The sequence below is a fragment of the Theropithecus gelada genome, chromosome 16, assembly GCF_003255815.1.
Source record: "Theropithecus gelada isolate Dixy chromosome 16, Tgel_1.0, whole genome shotgun sequence".
Lineage (NCBI taxonomy): Eukaryota > Metazoa > Chordata > Mammalia > Primates > Cercopithecidae > Theropithecus > Theropithecus gelada.
Window position 1 is genome coordinate 8,269,617 of NC_037684.1, and position 15,070 is coordinate 8,284,686.

Sequence of the window (15,070 nt, forward strand, 5' to 3'; positions counted from 1 at the left end):
ATGTTAAGCAGAGTGTCTGATGGTAGGACAGGAAAGGAGAGAAGGGCTACATGTGCTCAAGGCCAAACAGAATCTGCTGAAACTTCATATTTGAAAAATTATAAAATCATGTGTTTTCATGCAGGCCTTGTACTCTTGGGCACAGAGAATTAGAAAGAACAGGAACAGAGATGCTGGTATATAACGGGGCATTGAGTTCAATGGGATTCAAAGATTAGGCTAGTTACACCAGTAATGTGCCTAGTAAATTTAGGCAAGTTACTTTACCTGACCAAGCCTCCATAGATTGAGATGTAGAGTAGATCAATGAGTCATATTCGCTTCAACATCACTTAGATACTAATTTAAAAAAACAAACAGATTTCCAGGTACCATCAGCAAAGACTCTGATATGGATTGTTGAGTGGGGAAAGTGTCCCTTACACATTTTTAACTATTTCTTAGTCATGTCTCGGGACCAGTGAGTTTCCCTGATGCTATCTCTTTCAGATCAATGTAGTCTCCAGGCTTGACCTGTGAATTCTGGCTTAGGCAAAAGGAGTGTTTTTTGTTGGAACTTTCCCACCTCCTAGACTTTGCTGCTGGACATGTGCCTGTCCTAAGTAGCAGAGACCGCAAATGCCCCCCAGATATCTGTGGGCTCTTCTATATTCTCCAGCCTAAATTGCATTTACCCAGGGGCTGTGTGGTTGAATTCTAACCAGTTGGGTGAGGGCTAAAATGATATAAGCCACTTTCAGACCTTGTCCCTATAAACAGCTCTCTCTTCCTCTATTGTGGTAATGTTAGGGGTAATGTGCTCCGTATAGCTCAATGGAAGCAGTCCGTATCCCCAAGTCACAGGTCAACTGGCCTACCTTGAACTGTGACATGAAAAAGAAATAAACATTTGCTGTGTTAAGCCACTAAAGCTACTTTGGAGCCTAGTTTAACCCTAATTAATAGAGGAGTTAATAGCACAATCATGTGCTACCATTAAGAACGTGAAACGTGTAGCATTAACTAGATATTTAGTAGCAAGCAGTGAGGAAGCTGATGTCACAGTTTGAAGAAAATAAGAGATTCATGTTACAAAGTGTCAAACCTGTCAGGTGCTATCTGCTAAAATAGTAACTCTAAAGGGAAAGTTTGATAAAGATACATTAGTAGCATGTTGTTTCGTTTTGTCTTCCTTTTTGAAGGCATTCCAAGAAAGAGATGAGCTCAGAAAAAAGAGAAATCAACAGGTCATAAGGTAGAAACGAAAGACAATAAAATACACAAATTCAGGACCTTATGTTGTTGGAAAAGCCATCTGTTTCTAGGTACCAAATATTAAGAGAAGGTATTTAAGGATGAAAAAAAATCAGCAATAAAACTCTTTTGGGAAAAAAATCTCTTAGTTGGATGAAATAACATAAAGCAAAAATGAGATTGAAGTTGTAGCCTTACCATTCAAGTCTCACAGCCTTCCTCATTAAGAAGAGAGGGAGAAGGAGAAGGAGAAGAAGAAGGAGAGGCAGAGGGAGAGGAAGAGGGGGAGAGAGAGAGAGAGAGGGAGAGAGAGAGAGAGAGAGAAAATAATTACAGAATTATATCAAGAAAGAAACTTGGACTGTGGCTGCTGGCATATGGAATTGACTGAGAGTGAAGAGATCAGAAGCCCACTGCTATTACCAGAGCTATACTATACTGTCAATGAAACCATAAGTGATCCTGAAAAGTTCAAAAAGAAGACAAACTCCAGGCCCTACAGTACAGCTTGCAGTCCTCAAAGGCTGCAGAGTCCCCAAGAAGACCATGTCTCTCTTCAATACTCACTTCAGAGGTGACCAAAGGGGAATAATGGAAAAGGAGGAAACTCACAAAGGAAACCAGAAACCAGGATAAAAAAGACAACAGAGCTCCCCCAGAGAGAGAGAACCAGCCTAATCAAGGATGGGGGACTTTTTTTTCTTTTTATTATACTTTAAGTTCTAGGGTACATGTGCACAACGTGCAGGTTTGTTACATAGGTATACACGTGCCATGTTGATTTGCTGCACCTGTCAACTCATCATTTATAGTAGGTATTTCTCCTAATGCTATCCCTCCCCCAGCCCCCCACCCCCCGACAGGACCTGGTGTGTGATGCTCTGGATGGGAGACTTTTATAACATCTGTCTGAAGTTTTTAGGTTTGGCACAGTGCATTGGCCATTGACGAATGCCATCTTTCTTTCCATAAATGAGAGTGTTGATTGCAAGTACCCTGTCCTTTTCAAACTTGAAACATTAGGTAAGTAGCAAATTATTTGTCTTTTTAGTTCATAGGTCACTGGACAAAGTAGATCCATAATCTCAGCTGATGGAGATAACTAACCATCATCAAGAGATCTTGTCCATTTAGGTTGGTGCAATGACTAAATGGCACTTTGAGTTGTTTCTCTTGCAGGTGGATTATTTGTGTACTCTACGTGTGAGAAGAAGTAAGCAAAAGGCAGATTCTAATGGAAACTATTAGTCTTCACCAAATATCCATGTGATCCTCTTCATGTCTCAGCTTCTCTGCAGTTATTCTGGAGTTGCATGATGAGTGAAGGCCAATGTGAGGTAGGCAGAAGTGATGTAAGCAGCTTTTATATCTGTTTCTTTAAAACATCCTACACAATCTATCAACCCTCTCTCCACTCACATCTGGGAACTTGGAGGCCACATGTTCCATATGAAAGCCGTAATTGGCAAACAGCCTGAATCTGTGAGTCATTCCTAAAAAAGAGTACTTTTTGAGAGCTGCCTAACCAACATCAGGTTACAATACAAACAAAAAGTAAATATCAAAAAGTAAATATTGCAGTAAGCCACTGAGGTCGTTGTTGTTATAGAAGCCTAGGCTAGCATTACCATGACCAGTTAGCCCTGGAAAATAGGTATGACATTCTGTGCCTCGGTTTTCCACCTCTGTACAAAAGAGTAAAGTTAATTGCCCTAAGAGGATTATAACAAAAAGAACATTTTAGGCCAGGTACTATGTCTCACTCCTGTAATCCCAGCACTTTGAGAAACCAAGGTGGAGGATACTTGAAGCAAGGAGTTCAAGACCAGTCTAGGCAACAAAGCATTTCTACAAAAAATAATATTAGACAGATGTGGTGGCATACCTATAATCCTAGCTGCTCTGGAGGCTGAGGGAAGAGGATCACTTAAGGCTCAGGAGTTCAAGGCTACAGTGAGCTGTGATGGTGCCACTGCACTCCAGCCTGGATGACAGAGGGAGACACCATCTCCAACAAAATAAAATATTTTTAATTTTTTAAAAAATATTTTAAATAAAAAAGCTTTGGAAAACCTCAAGGCAACTCTGGGAAGCAGGCTTCACTTTTGTAAATGATTTCACAGAAGAGGAAGACAGTTCACTTCTCTAAGTCTCCTTTTTCTCATCTTTAAAATGGACTTAATTAGAATAGGTTTGTTGGAAGGATTAAATAAGTCATCTCTTGTGAAATGAAGTAAGATAGAGCCTTGCATAGATTGCATAGGTTAGCATTGCATTGATAACTTACTATCTGCTGAACACATTGTTAGCATTTTTACACTAACATCAAGTTTGGTGTAATTCTCTTCCAAAAGTGATAAGAAACTGCAGAAATGAGTTCAGTGATGCTTGAGAAGAAGGAGTAATGAACCCTACATTGGTCCTGCTTTGCACAAAGGGAGATTGAGACTAAGAGTTATGACACATTTCAAAAGACAGGAAGTCAACAAACAGGGGCTCTAGAATTGGCTCAGCCTAAAGCACACAGTTCCCTTACGGATTTTTTCACTGGTCTCCAAGCCTCTGGTGTCTATTCTTTTATTTTTATTTTTTAAAGAGAAGGTTGGAATAAAATCAACGTCAATGTCTCTTTCCAGTTTGTCTATAACTTTGCAATATTAAAGGAGATCTGGAACACAGCTACAGAACAAAGTCAAGAGTCCTGATTCCTGGGATCCTTGTCTGCTGATCACTGATCACTCACCTCTCCCTGAAAAACTCCCTTTTTTCCTCCTTTCCTTTCCTTTCCTTTCCTTTCCTTTCCTTTCTTTTCTTTTCTTTTCTTTTCTTTTCTTTTCTTTTCTTTTCTTTCCTTTTCTTTTTCTGAGTCTCCCTCTGTTGCCCAGACTGGAATGCACTAGTGTGATCTCACTTCACTGCAAACTTCGCCTCCCAGGTTCAAGCAATTCTCCTGTCTCAGCCTCCCAAGCAGCTGGGATTATAGGCACATGCCACCACACTCACCTAATTTTTGTATTTTTAGTAAAGACAGGGTTTCACCATGTTGGTTAAGCTGGTCTTGAACTCCTAATCTCAAGTGATCCATCCGCCTCAGCCTCCCAAGGTGCTGGGATTGCATGTGTGACCCACCATGCACACCCTGAAAAACTCTTCAGAAGTTGGCTGGGAAGTTCATACTGGGCAGAACCCACAGCAGCACAGCAAAACCTCTGTAGCCTGACTGCCTCTCTTGATTCTTCTGGGCAGCGTATCTCTGAAAGAAAGGCAGCAGCCTTGGTTAGAGGCTTAAAACTCCCATCTCCCTGGGAGAAACTACATTGTGATGACAGGGTCATACTCACACATAACAATATTAACCTTAAATGTAAATGGGCTAAAGGCCCCAATTAAGAGACACAGACTGGCAAATTGGATAAAGAGTCGAGACCCATTGGTGTGCTGTATTCAGGAGACCTATCTCACATGTAAAGACACACATAGGCTCAAAATAAAGGGATGGAGGAATATTTACCAAGCAATTGGAAAGCAAAAATAAACAAACAAACAACAACAACAACAACAAACAGGGATTGCAATCCTAGTCTCTGATAAAACAGACTTTAAGCCAACAAAGATCAAAAAAGAACACTCCTCAGCAAATGCAAAAATGAACACTCCTCAGCAAATGCAAAAATGAACACTCCTCAGCAAATGCAAAAGAATGGAGATCATAACAAACAGTCTCTCAGACCACAGTGCAATCAAATTAAACTCAGGATTAAGAAACTCATTCAAAACTGCACAACTATGTGGAAACTGAACAACCTGCTCCTGAATAACTCCTGGGTAAATAGCAAAATTAAGGCAGATATAAATAAGTTATTTGAAACCAATAAGAACAAACACACAATGTACCTGAATTCCTGAGACACAGCTAAAACTTCAGAGGGAAATTTATAGCACTAAATACCCACATGAAAGAGCTGGAAAGATCTAAAATTAGCGCCCTAATATGACAGTTAAAAGAACTAGAGAAGCAAGAGCAAACAAATTCAAAAGCTAGCAGAAGACAAGAAATAACTAAGATCAGAGCAGAACTGAAGGAGATAGAGACATGAAAAACCCTTCAAAAACTCAATGAATCCAGAAGCTGTTTTTTTTTTAAAGACATAGACTGCTAACCAGACTAATAAAGAAGAGAAAAGAATCAAATAGACACAGCAAGAAATGATAAAGGGGAGATCACCACTCATCCCACAGAAATACAAACTACCATCAGAGAATACTATAAACACCTTTACACAAATAAACTAGAAAACCTAAAAGAAATGGATAAATTCCTAGATACTTACACCCTCCCAAGACTAAATCAGGAAGAAGTCAAATCCCTGAATAGACCAATAGCAAGTTCTGAAATGGAGGCAGTAATTAATAGCCTACCAACAAAAAAAGGCCAGGACCAGACAAATTCACAGCTGAAATCTACCAGAGATACAAAGAGGAGCAGGTACCATTCTTTCCGAAACTATTCCAAACAATAGAAAAAGAGGGACTCCACCCTAACTCATTTTATGAGGCCAGCATCATCCTGATACCAAAACCTGGCAGAGACACAACAGAAAAAGAAAATTCAGGCCAATATTCCTGATGAACATTGATGCGAAAATCCTCAATAAAATACTGGCAAACCGAATCCAGCAGCACATCAAAAAGGTTATCCACCACAATTGAGTCAACTTCCTCCCTGGGATGCAAGTCTGTTTCAACATATGCAAATTAATAAACATAATACATCACATAAACAGAACCAATGACAAAAACCACATGATTATCTCAATAGATGCAGAAAAGGCCTTCAATAAAATTCAACACCCTTTATATTAAAAACACTCAATAAACTAGGTATTGATGGAACATATCTCAAACTTATAAGAGCTATTTATGACAAACTCACAGCCAATATCATACTGAATAGGCAAAAGCTGGAAGCATTCCCTTTGAAAACCAGTGCAAGACAAGGATGTTCTCTCTCACCACTCCTATTCAACATTGTATTGGAAGTTCTGGTGAGGGCAATCAAGCAAGAGAGAGAAATAAAGGTATTCAAATAGGAAGAGAGGAAGTCAAATTGTCTCTGTTTACAGTTGACATGATTGTATATTTAGAAAACCCCATTGTCTCAGCCCAAAAACTCCTTAAGCTCATAAGCAACTTCAGCAAAGTCTCAGGATACAACATCAATGTGCAAAAGTCACAAGCATTCCTATACACCGATAATAGGCAAACAGAGAGCCAAATCATGAGTGAACCCCCATTCACAATTGCTACAAAGAGAATAAAATACCTAGGAATACAACTTACAACAAGAGATGTGAAGGACCCATTCAAGGAGAAGAGAACTACAAACCACTGCTCAAGGAAATAAGAGAGGACACAAATGGGAACACATTCCATGCTCATGGATAGGGAGAATTAATATTGCAAAACTGGCCATACAGCCCAAAGTAATTTACAGATTCAGTGCTATTCCCATCAAGCTACCACTGACTTTCTTCACAGAATTAGAAAAAACTACTCTAAATTTCATATGAAACCAAAAAAGAGTCCACATAGGCAAGACAATCCTAAGCGAAAAGATGAAAGCTGGAGGCATCATGCTACCTGACTTCAAACTATACTACAAGGCTACAATAACAAAAACAGCATGGTACTGGTACCAAAACAGATACATAGACCAATGGAACAGAACAGAGGCCTCAGAAATAACACCACAAATCTACAACCATCTGATCTTTGACAAATCTGACAAAAACAAGCAATGGGGAAAGGGCTCCCTGTTTAATAAATAGTGTTGGGAAAACTGGCTAGCAATATACAGAAAACTGAAACTGGACCCCTTCCTTACACCTTAGACAAAAATTAACTCAAGATGGATTAAAGACTTAAAGGTAAGACATAAAACCATAAAAACCCTAGAAGAAAACCTAGGCAATAACATTCAATATATAGGCATGGGCAAAGTCTTCATGACTAAAACACCAAAAGCAATGGCAACAAAAGCCTAAATTGACTAGTGGGATCTAATTAAACTAAAGAGCTTCTGCACAGCAAAAGAAAGTATCATCAGAGAGAAAAGGCAACCTAAAGAATGGGAGAAAATTTTTGCAATCTATCCACCCAACAAAGGGCCAATATCCAGAATCTACAAGGAAACTTAAAAAAATTTACAAGAAAAAACAAACAACCCCATCAAAAATTGGGCAAAGGATATGAACAGACACTTCTCAAAAGAAGACATTTATGTGACCAACAAACATATGAAAAAATGCTCATCATCACTGATCATTACAAAAATGCAAATCAAAACCACAATGAGATACCATCTCACGCCAGTTAGAATGGTGATCATTAAAAAGTCAGGAAACAACAGATGCTGGAGAGGATGTGGAAAAATAGGAACACTTTTACACTGTTGGTGGGAGTGTAAATTAGTTCAACCATTGTGGAAGACAGTATGGCAATTCCTCAAGGATCTAAAACCAGAAATACCATTTGACCCAGCAATTCCATTACCGGGTATATACCAAAGGATTATAAATCATTCTACTATAAAGAAACATGCACACATATGTTTATTGCAGCACTATTTGCAATAGCAAAGCATTCAACCCAAATGCCCATCAATAACAGACTGGATAAAGAAAATGTGGCACATATACACCATGGGGTACTATGCAGCTATACAAAAGACTGAGTTCATGTCCTTTGCAGGGACATGGATGAAGCTGGAAACCATCACTCTCAGCAAACTAACACAGGAACAGAAAGCCAAACTCCACATGCTCTCACTCGTAAGTGGGAGTTAAACAATCAGAACACATGTACACAGGGAGGGGAACATCAAACACCAGGGCCTGTTGGTGCATGGCAGGCAAGGGGAGGGATAGCATTAGGACAAATACCTAATGTAGATGATGAGTTGATGGGTGCAGCAAACCACCATGGCACATGTATACCTATGTAACAAACCTGCACATTCTGCACGTGTATCCCAGAACTTAAAGTAGAATAATAAAAGTAAAAGATACCTTTTCCAATAAAAAAAAAAAAAGAAAAACTCTTTAGAAGTCAAGATTTTGTTTTCACAAGGGGGATCCATTTCCTGCCCATCACTCAGGATCATTCCTGATCAAGGCCCCTCATTCATCAGGCGCCAAATCACAGGCAAGAAATGAATTTACTCTAGGTCCCTGCTGAAAAGGAAGCCTCCAAGAAAGGAAGAGAAAAAGCCCTTGAAGCTGCCCCTCCTTGCTAGAGATGGTCAGTGAGCTGGATGAAACAGCTGCACAGTTTGGATGTCTAAAGATTGATTTTATTTATTTCCACTGAGCCACTGAGGTTTTTCAGGTTCAGAGTAAATCCAAAGCCCATTAACTCCAAAGCCATTTTTTGAGGAAAACATAAAAATGAATAATCGATTGCTGATAAAGTCCTTTAAATAAAGTCCTTTAAATTCCCACCAGCGTTATGAAATCATTCTTACTACAGAAACAATCATTGAACCACGTCAGACAAACTCCTCTGAGGTCAAGAATACTCCAAATTTATTCTGTTGACACATTTTTAAAAACCTCATATCTGCCACATATGCAACTCAGGCATTCTTGGAAACCATCTCTGGGGTAGCCTGCTTTTACTTGGAAGCAGTGGGAAAACTTGGAAGAATATTTGGAGAAATATCCAGACTCTGAGGTCTTTCCAGCATTCCCAATCTGCCCTTCTTTATTTTTATTTTATTTTATTTTATTTTATTTTATTTTATTTTATTTTATTTTATTTTTATTTTATTTTGAGATGGAGTCTCACTCTGTTGCCCAGGTTGGAGTGCAGTAGCATGATCTCTGCCCACTGTAACCTTCATCTCCTGTGTTCAAGCAATTCTCGTGCCTCAGCTTCCTGAGTAGCTGAGACTACAGGCACCTTCCACCATGCCCAGGTAATTTTTTGTATTTTTAGTAGAGACAGGTTTTCACCATGTTGGCCAGGCTGGTCTTGAACTCCTGACCTCAAGAGATCTGCCCGCCTCAGTCTCCCAAAGTGCTGGAATTACAAGTGTGAGCCACTGTACCCAGGCCTATTTCCTAATAATAAAAAATAGTAACTTCTACTCACTGAATATCTATAGTGATCTAATCATTCTTCTAAGCACTTTAGATTCATGAACTCATTTAATTCACACTACAATTCCCTAAAGTACACATGATTAGTATCCTGCTCTTACCCTAGCAGAGACCGATTAAGTAAGTTGTCCATGGTATCACAGCTAGTCAGTCACAGAGTCGTCATCCAAATGCAGACATCTTGGATTCAGACTCTACATTAGACTAACCCATCTGGAATAGAGCAGGAAAGAACAAGGAAGACTCAACGTTTTTGGCCTCTATTTGGTAATTACGTTTTTAGGTAATTATAGACCCATTATCCTGGATGGGCACTTAGAGACTTTGTGGAACAGCAAGAGCCCTCTGTCATCCTGTGCCCATGACAGACATCACCAGTCAACCACAACACAGTATTTAAGTAACGCAAGGCAACTCCTCAGAATCTTTAACATTCTTGTTTGTTCTCCTGTACCAATCAATCATTTTGATATGATAGTGTGCAGGAAAAAAACAGGAAACAGGTTTGCAGTACCTCCACATCGGTATTCAATGCTGTAATCCACTGCAGTGGCTCCATTAAAGACTATGCCACCCTTACACCCTCTCCAACTAGGGTGCCTAGTGTTATGAACAAAGGGATAGGTATGGGTTCTTGTGTCCCCTCAATTTTTGATATTTTTAGCCATCAGATACCTTGTCTGCAATGTGTGCTCAGAGAGTAAGGGGGAAACTGGATAATTGATTTTCCAAATGTGTTCCCTAAATGTGTTCTCTGGGAAATAAGGGCACAGGAGGCTGCCTATTCTGTTTCAGACAAATCCCCTTCACTACAGTGTATTTGGTGAGTTGGGGTTTGTTTTAATTCCATTTGGAAAAGGGCTTCAGCAGCTAAGCAAATGGTTTAAAAGTGCCCCAGAAGTCAAGATTAATAGAAACTATCCAGTTCTGATGTCCTGTCAAGCTAAAATTGCAGGGCACTAAGATTCTATGATCACTCCACTAAAACACAGCATCTAAGCTGTGGTGTGTTGTCCTTCCTGTTTCAGAGATGCAACCATGTGCAGGGCTACTGAGCTCTCTCTGCATCTGGGTGGGAGCCTAGTGGAAGTTTTGGGGCTCCTTACTGGTCTCCAAAATCCTCAAGACCATGTGAACACAGGAATCAAAGAAGGTTCTTAGATCAACCCCCAGGTCCTTGGTTTTCTTGCTCCTTTCCACCACTACAGGTGTTTAATTTCAACTTATCCCCCCGGCCCTTGGTTTTCTTGCTCTCTTCACTCAATACAGATGTGTAACTTCTTTTCATAATCACATATTCCCCTCCTTTCCAACAGCAAGATCCAGATGGATTAAAAAATGCACCAAGTCCCTCCCACTAGCTTGCCTCTCTTCTGGTCTGCGTGACCTCCTAGGATCTGGAATTTTGTCAGCAATCCAGAAACTCCTTCATCATGACCCTGCATAGGCAAAGACTTCCCTGGAAGCTCCCTCACAGTCTGCTCCCTATAAAAGGCAGGCAGATGAGCCAGAGGAGCAGAGAGGCTGAGACCAACCCAGAAACCACCACTTCTCACGCCGAATCTCACACCTTCGGCCTCCAACATGAAGGTCTCCGCAACACTTCTGTGGCTGCTGCTCGTAGCAGCTGCCTTCAGCCCCCAGGGGCTCACTGGGCCAGGTAAGCCCCCCAACTCCTTATAGGAAAGGTAACCACCTTTAGAGCTACCAGGTCAGCAAGAATCTTTAGAGACTCACTGCAAATTCTCCATCTGAAAAATAGGGAAATGGGTTTTGTGGGTGGACAAGAAATGGCTCATCCTCACATCCAGTCACTGGAAGAGCCAGAACTAGAAGCCCAGGCTCCCAAGGCTGTTCCCCACATTCAAGAGGGATGCTGAGTGCATCCATATCCAGCTATCCTTACAGTGTTTGAGAATGGGGCACTCTAAAGAATGGCTCTTTCTCACTGTGGACATGGTGGGCATTTTTGGCAGTGGGGGAGAAGGAAAATCTGTTGATTAGAAGCTCAATATGTTAATTCAACTCCAGGACAGCTTTCAGAGCCAGTGCCTAAGAGAAGAACGAGGTCCCAGGGGGATCTCTTGAGGTGACTTATTTTGACACTGTTTGGGAAAGTTATCTAGGAGATTTGTTCCATAACTCATTTTCCCATACTCTGGTGACAAATTTACTGAGTGTGTCAGTCCCCCTGAGCCAGTGCATGGCATGGTAACAAACAGTTCTAAATTATCAATGACTTAACAGAATTAACTAAATTAAAAAAGTTACCTTCTCACTTCTACTAAATATCTATAATGTATGGGCTCAGGCTTCTGCATTTTATACTCAGGATTCTAGACTGATGGAGAAGTTGCCCACAACAGGGAACATTGATGGATACTGTGATAAAGAAAAAGGAAGCTCTCAGGAGTCTTGCATAGGCAATGCACTGTGGCTCAAAAATGACACCCATCACTTTGTCTCCTCCCTTATTGATCAAAACGAATTAATGCCTCCAACAAACAAAAGTTGTCAAGAAATGCGAGTCTACCTTGTGTCTCAAAACTAAGGATGGAGAATATTTGGTGAAAATTACCATGACCATCACATGGCCACGTAGGTCTTTATAATGACAGAGCTAGCATTTGTCACACTGACCAAGCTTTTTCCTTCCCCTCAACAGTAATGATGAGTCCTCAATGCACAGGGGAGGATGCTGAAGACACAGGACAGCATCCGCCAGACGCATAGGACTTCAGAGCAGAGGGATTCTCCCTCCACCTCTCGCAATTTCTAGCTTTCTCCTAACTTCCTTTACAAAGTCATGCTTGGAAATGTATATGTATCATCATGTGGCTCGTTTTTTTCTCTGTGCATTTTTTTCCCCAAAATTCAGCTTCTGTTGCAACCACCTGCTGCTTTACCCTGACCAATAAGAAGATACCCCTTCAGCGACTGGAGAGCTACAGAAGGATCATCAGTGGCAAATGTCCCCAGAAAGCTGTGATGTAAGTAAATAAAGCTCACCCTCCCTTAGACAAAAAGTTAATGTCTAGGGCACAGAGTCAAGAACTGTGTCACAGTTGCTGGGAGTCATAGACTCTGATAGTTTGACCTCTGGTCCAATTCATTAATTTTCAAAGTGAATGTTCACTCCCAGCTCCCTGCCTGGGAGCTTGCTGTGGTCATATCAATTTCTTCAAGTTAAGAGCAAAGATGGTTTTACTAGGCCTTCAAGAGCAGCAACTAACCCAGGAGTTTCATCCTTCCTCCTCTCCATGGCAACCCTTTGTCGAGTGGCAAATGGTCCTTAAATATTTAGGGTCAAATGGGCAGAATTTTCAAAAACAATCCTTCCAATTGCGTCCTCTGTCTCCCACAGCTTCAAGACCAAACTGGCCAAGGATATCTGTGCCGACCCCAAGAAGAAGTGGGTGCAGGATTCCATAAAGTATCTGGACCAAAAATCTCCAACTCCAAAGCCATAAATAATCACCGTTTTTGAAACCAAACCGGAGGCTGAGTGTTGCCTCATTTGTTTTCCCTTCTTACAATGCATTCTGAGGTAACCTCATTATCAGTCCAAAGGGCATGGGTTTTATTTAATATATATATATATTTAAAAACCTATTGCATTTAATTTATTGAGGCTTTAAAACATGTCCTCCATGAATATCAGTTATTTTTAAACTGTAAAGCTTTGTGCAGATTCTTTACCCCATGGAACCCCCAGTTCGATCCCCTGCCACAAGCGGGCAATGTTCCCCCTCTCCTCTCTTCCTCCCTGGAATCTTGTAAAGGTCCTGGCAAAGATGATTAGTATAAAAATGTCATTGTTCTTGTGAACCCAAAGTGTCACTCATTAAATGGAAGTAAATGTTGTTTTAGGAATACATAAAGTATGTGCATATTTTATTGTAGTCACTAGATGTAATTTTTTTGCGGGAAATCCACATTGAGCTGAGGGGGACTAAGGTGATTGTGGCCGGGAGGGGCTTGGTTATGGGGGTGGGAACTGTGTCCCTGGGAAATGACTTTTTGGCTTAGCTGGTCTTCATTGAAATGCAGGGTGAAACTGACAAACCCATTTCAGCCTTCTATTCCCATTTTCAACAGTATTTCCCAGACCCCAACACATCAGCCATGAAAATATCAGGAGCTTTGCCACCATTCCTTTTCTCCCCACCCCATGCTTGCCTCTCCTGGGACCTATTTTAACAGCCCTGTGGTATCTCCCTCTACCTGACCCTGCTCATCGGTCTTCCAACCCAGACTAGGCAGACATGACAGACATTGGGAAATCAGAGGAAGGCTAGATGACCCTTTACCAGAGGTTTAGGGATGCAGGCTTTACAGGTGTAGTGGAGCTTAAAGTAGGCCTTGGTGCATGCACAAAGTGAACAGGCCTTGCTGGAGGTATTTCAGTCTAGGTAGAGGAGAAGAGGTGTTGTTGAGCAAAATCCAAGAAGTAGGAATGATCATGGTGCATTTACCCAGTTGTGTGGGGGCCCATCAAAAGGTGTCAGTGTTGGAGTATGTGTGAAATGGTGGGGAAATTTGGAAAGAAGTTTGAGGCCAGGCTGTCTAGGTGGGGAGTTTGTGCTTCATGTAAGGTGAACATATGATTCTTCCCAGTCAAGTTAGGATGCTTTTGAGAGCAGAAAACTGGTATGATTCATAAGTATTCTGGAACAACAGATATAAATTAACGCTGTCCTAAGCAAACTGGAGCATGTGGTCACTCCAGGAATAGAAGGCATTGCAAGTTTTGATTCAGTGGAGAGAAGTGCCATGACCGCACTATGAGGGGGTTCAGGAAGGGCAACCAGGTGGCCATGGGCTGAATTGGGAGGAGAAAAGAGAAGCACTTAGCTCACTATTGCAGTGTATGGAGGGTATGGAACCGGGGCATTGGTAGATGGGAAGGGAGAAGATAATTGCAAGAATGGCTGAGGCAGGGTGGAATGCCAAATTTTGTAGATGAAGAAGTAGAACCAGTGACATGGAAACTTCCTAAATGCCAAAGCTGCAATTAAAGGTTAGCTTCTTACACCCAGAAAATTAACTTCTCTCTCTCACTGTTTACTCACACCTTAACTTCACCAGCTTGAGAACTTCCAGTCAAATGGACAGGCCCTCATCTTCCTGTATAAGCAACTTAAATCAGGATTCTCCTTCAGCATACACAATCAGCTTGCATTTCCATTGGTTACATTACCCATGTACCTGAATGCAGAGACCAACTATGTCCCCAAGGGTAGAAAAGGGTCACAGGGGCCCTGCTGGTGTAACTCTGCATGGTCTAAGGCCATTGATCTGAAGGGCCAATGGCTTACTGTGTCATGCATGCCCAGCAGGGCCACTGCATGCAAAGCTCCCAGGGGCACCATTCATAAGGCTGTCCCCCTTGGACTGTGTGGTGGCAATGGCACAAGGCAATATGAAGAACAGAGTGAGATATTAGGAAGGGCACTGATCTAGGAGGCAGATGACTTCAGTTTCATCCCGGACAGAGAACTGGTCTGTGTCACTGTGTTACTTTTGGCTTTAGTTACCCCATCCATAATAGGGGTCTGTTAATATCTTTTAAGGGATCTGACCAATGACCCACCAAGATCTCCTATTCTGAGAGCACTACTTCTTGGAAAGCATCACTAGCTCCACCCATGGAGGGAAGGAATGTTGTCAGAGGGTTC

The 15,070-nt window shown here is 41.3% G+C and overlaps 1 protein-coding gene across 1 annotated transcript; it reads left to right on the forward strand.

Annotated features, from left to right (window-relative positions):
* The first annotated feature begins 10,835 nt into the window (after window positions 1–10,835).
* Window positions 10,836–13,287, forward strand: CCL11 (C-C motif chemokine ligand 11). The gene is made up of 3 exons (XM_025362838.1): window positions 10,836–11,052; window positions 12,271–12,382; window positions 12,757–13,287. The coding sequence occupies exons 1-3, from the start codon at window positions 10,977–10,979 to the stop codon at window positions 12,860–12,862; spliced, it is 294 nt and encodes a 97-aa protein (XP_025218623.1). The 5' UTR covers window positions 10,836–10,976; the 3' UTR covers window positions 12,863–13,287.
* Window positions 13,288–15,070: the final 1,783 nt, after the last annotated feature.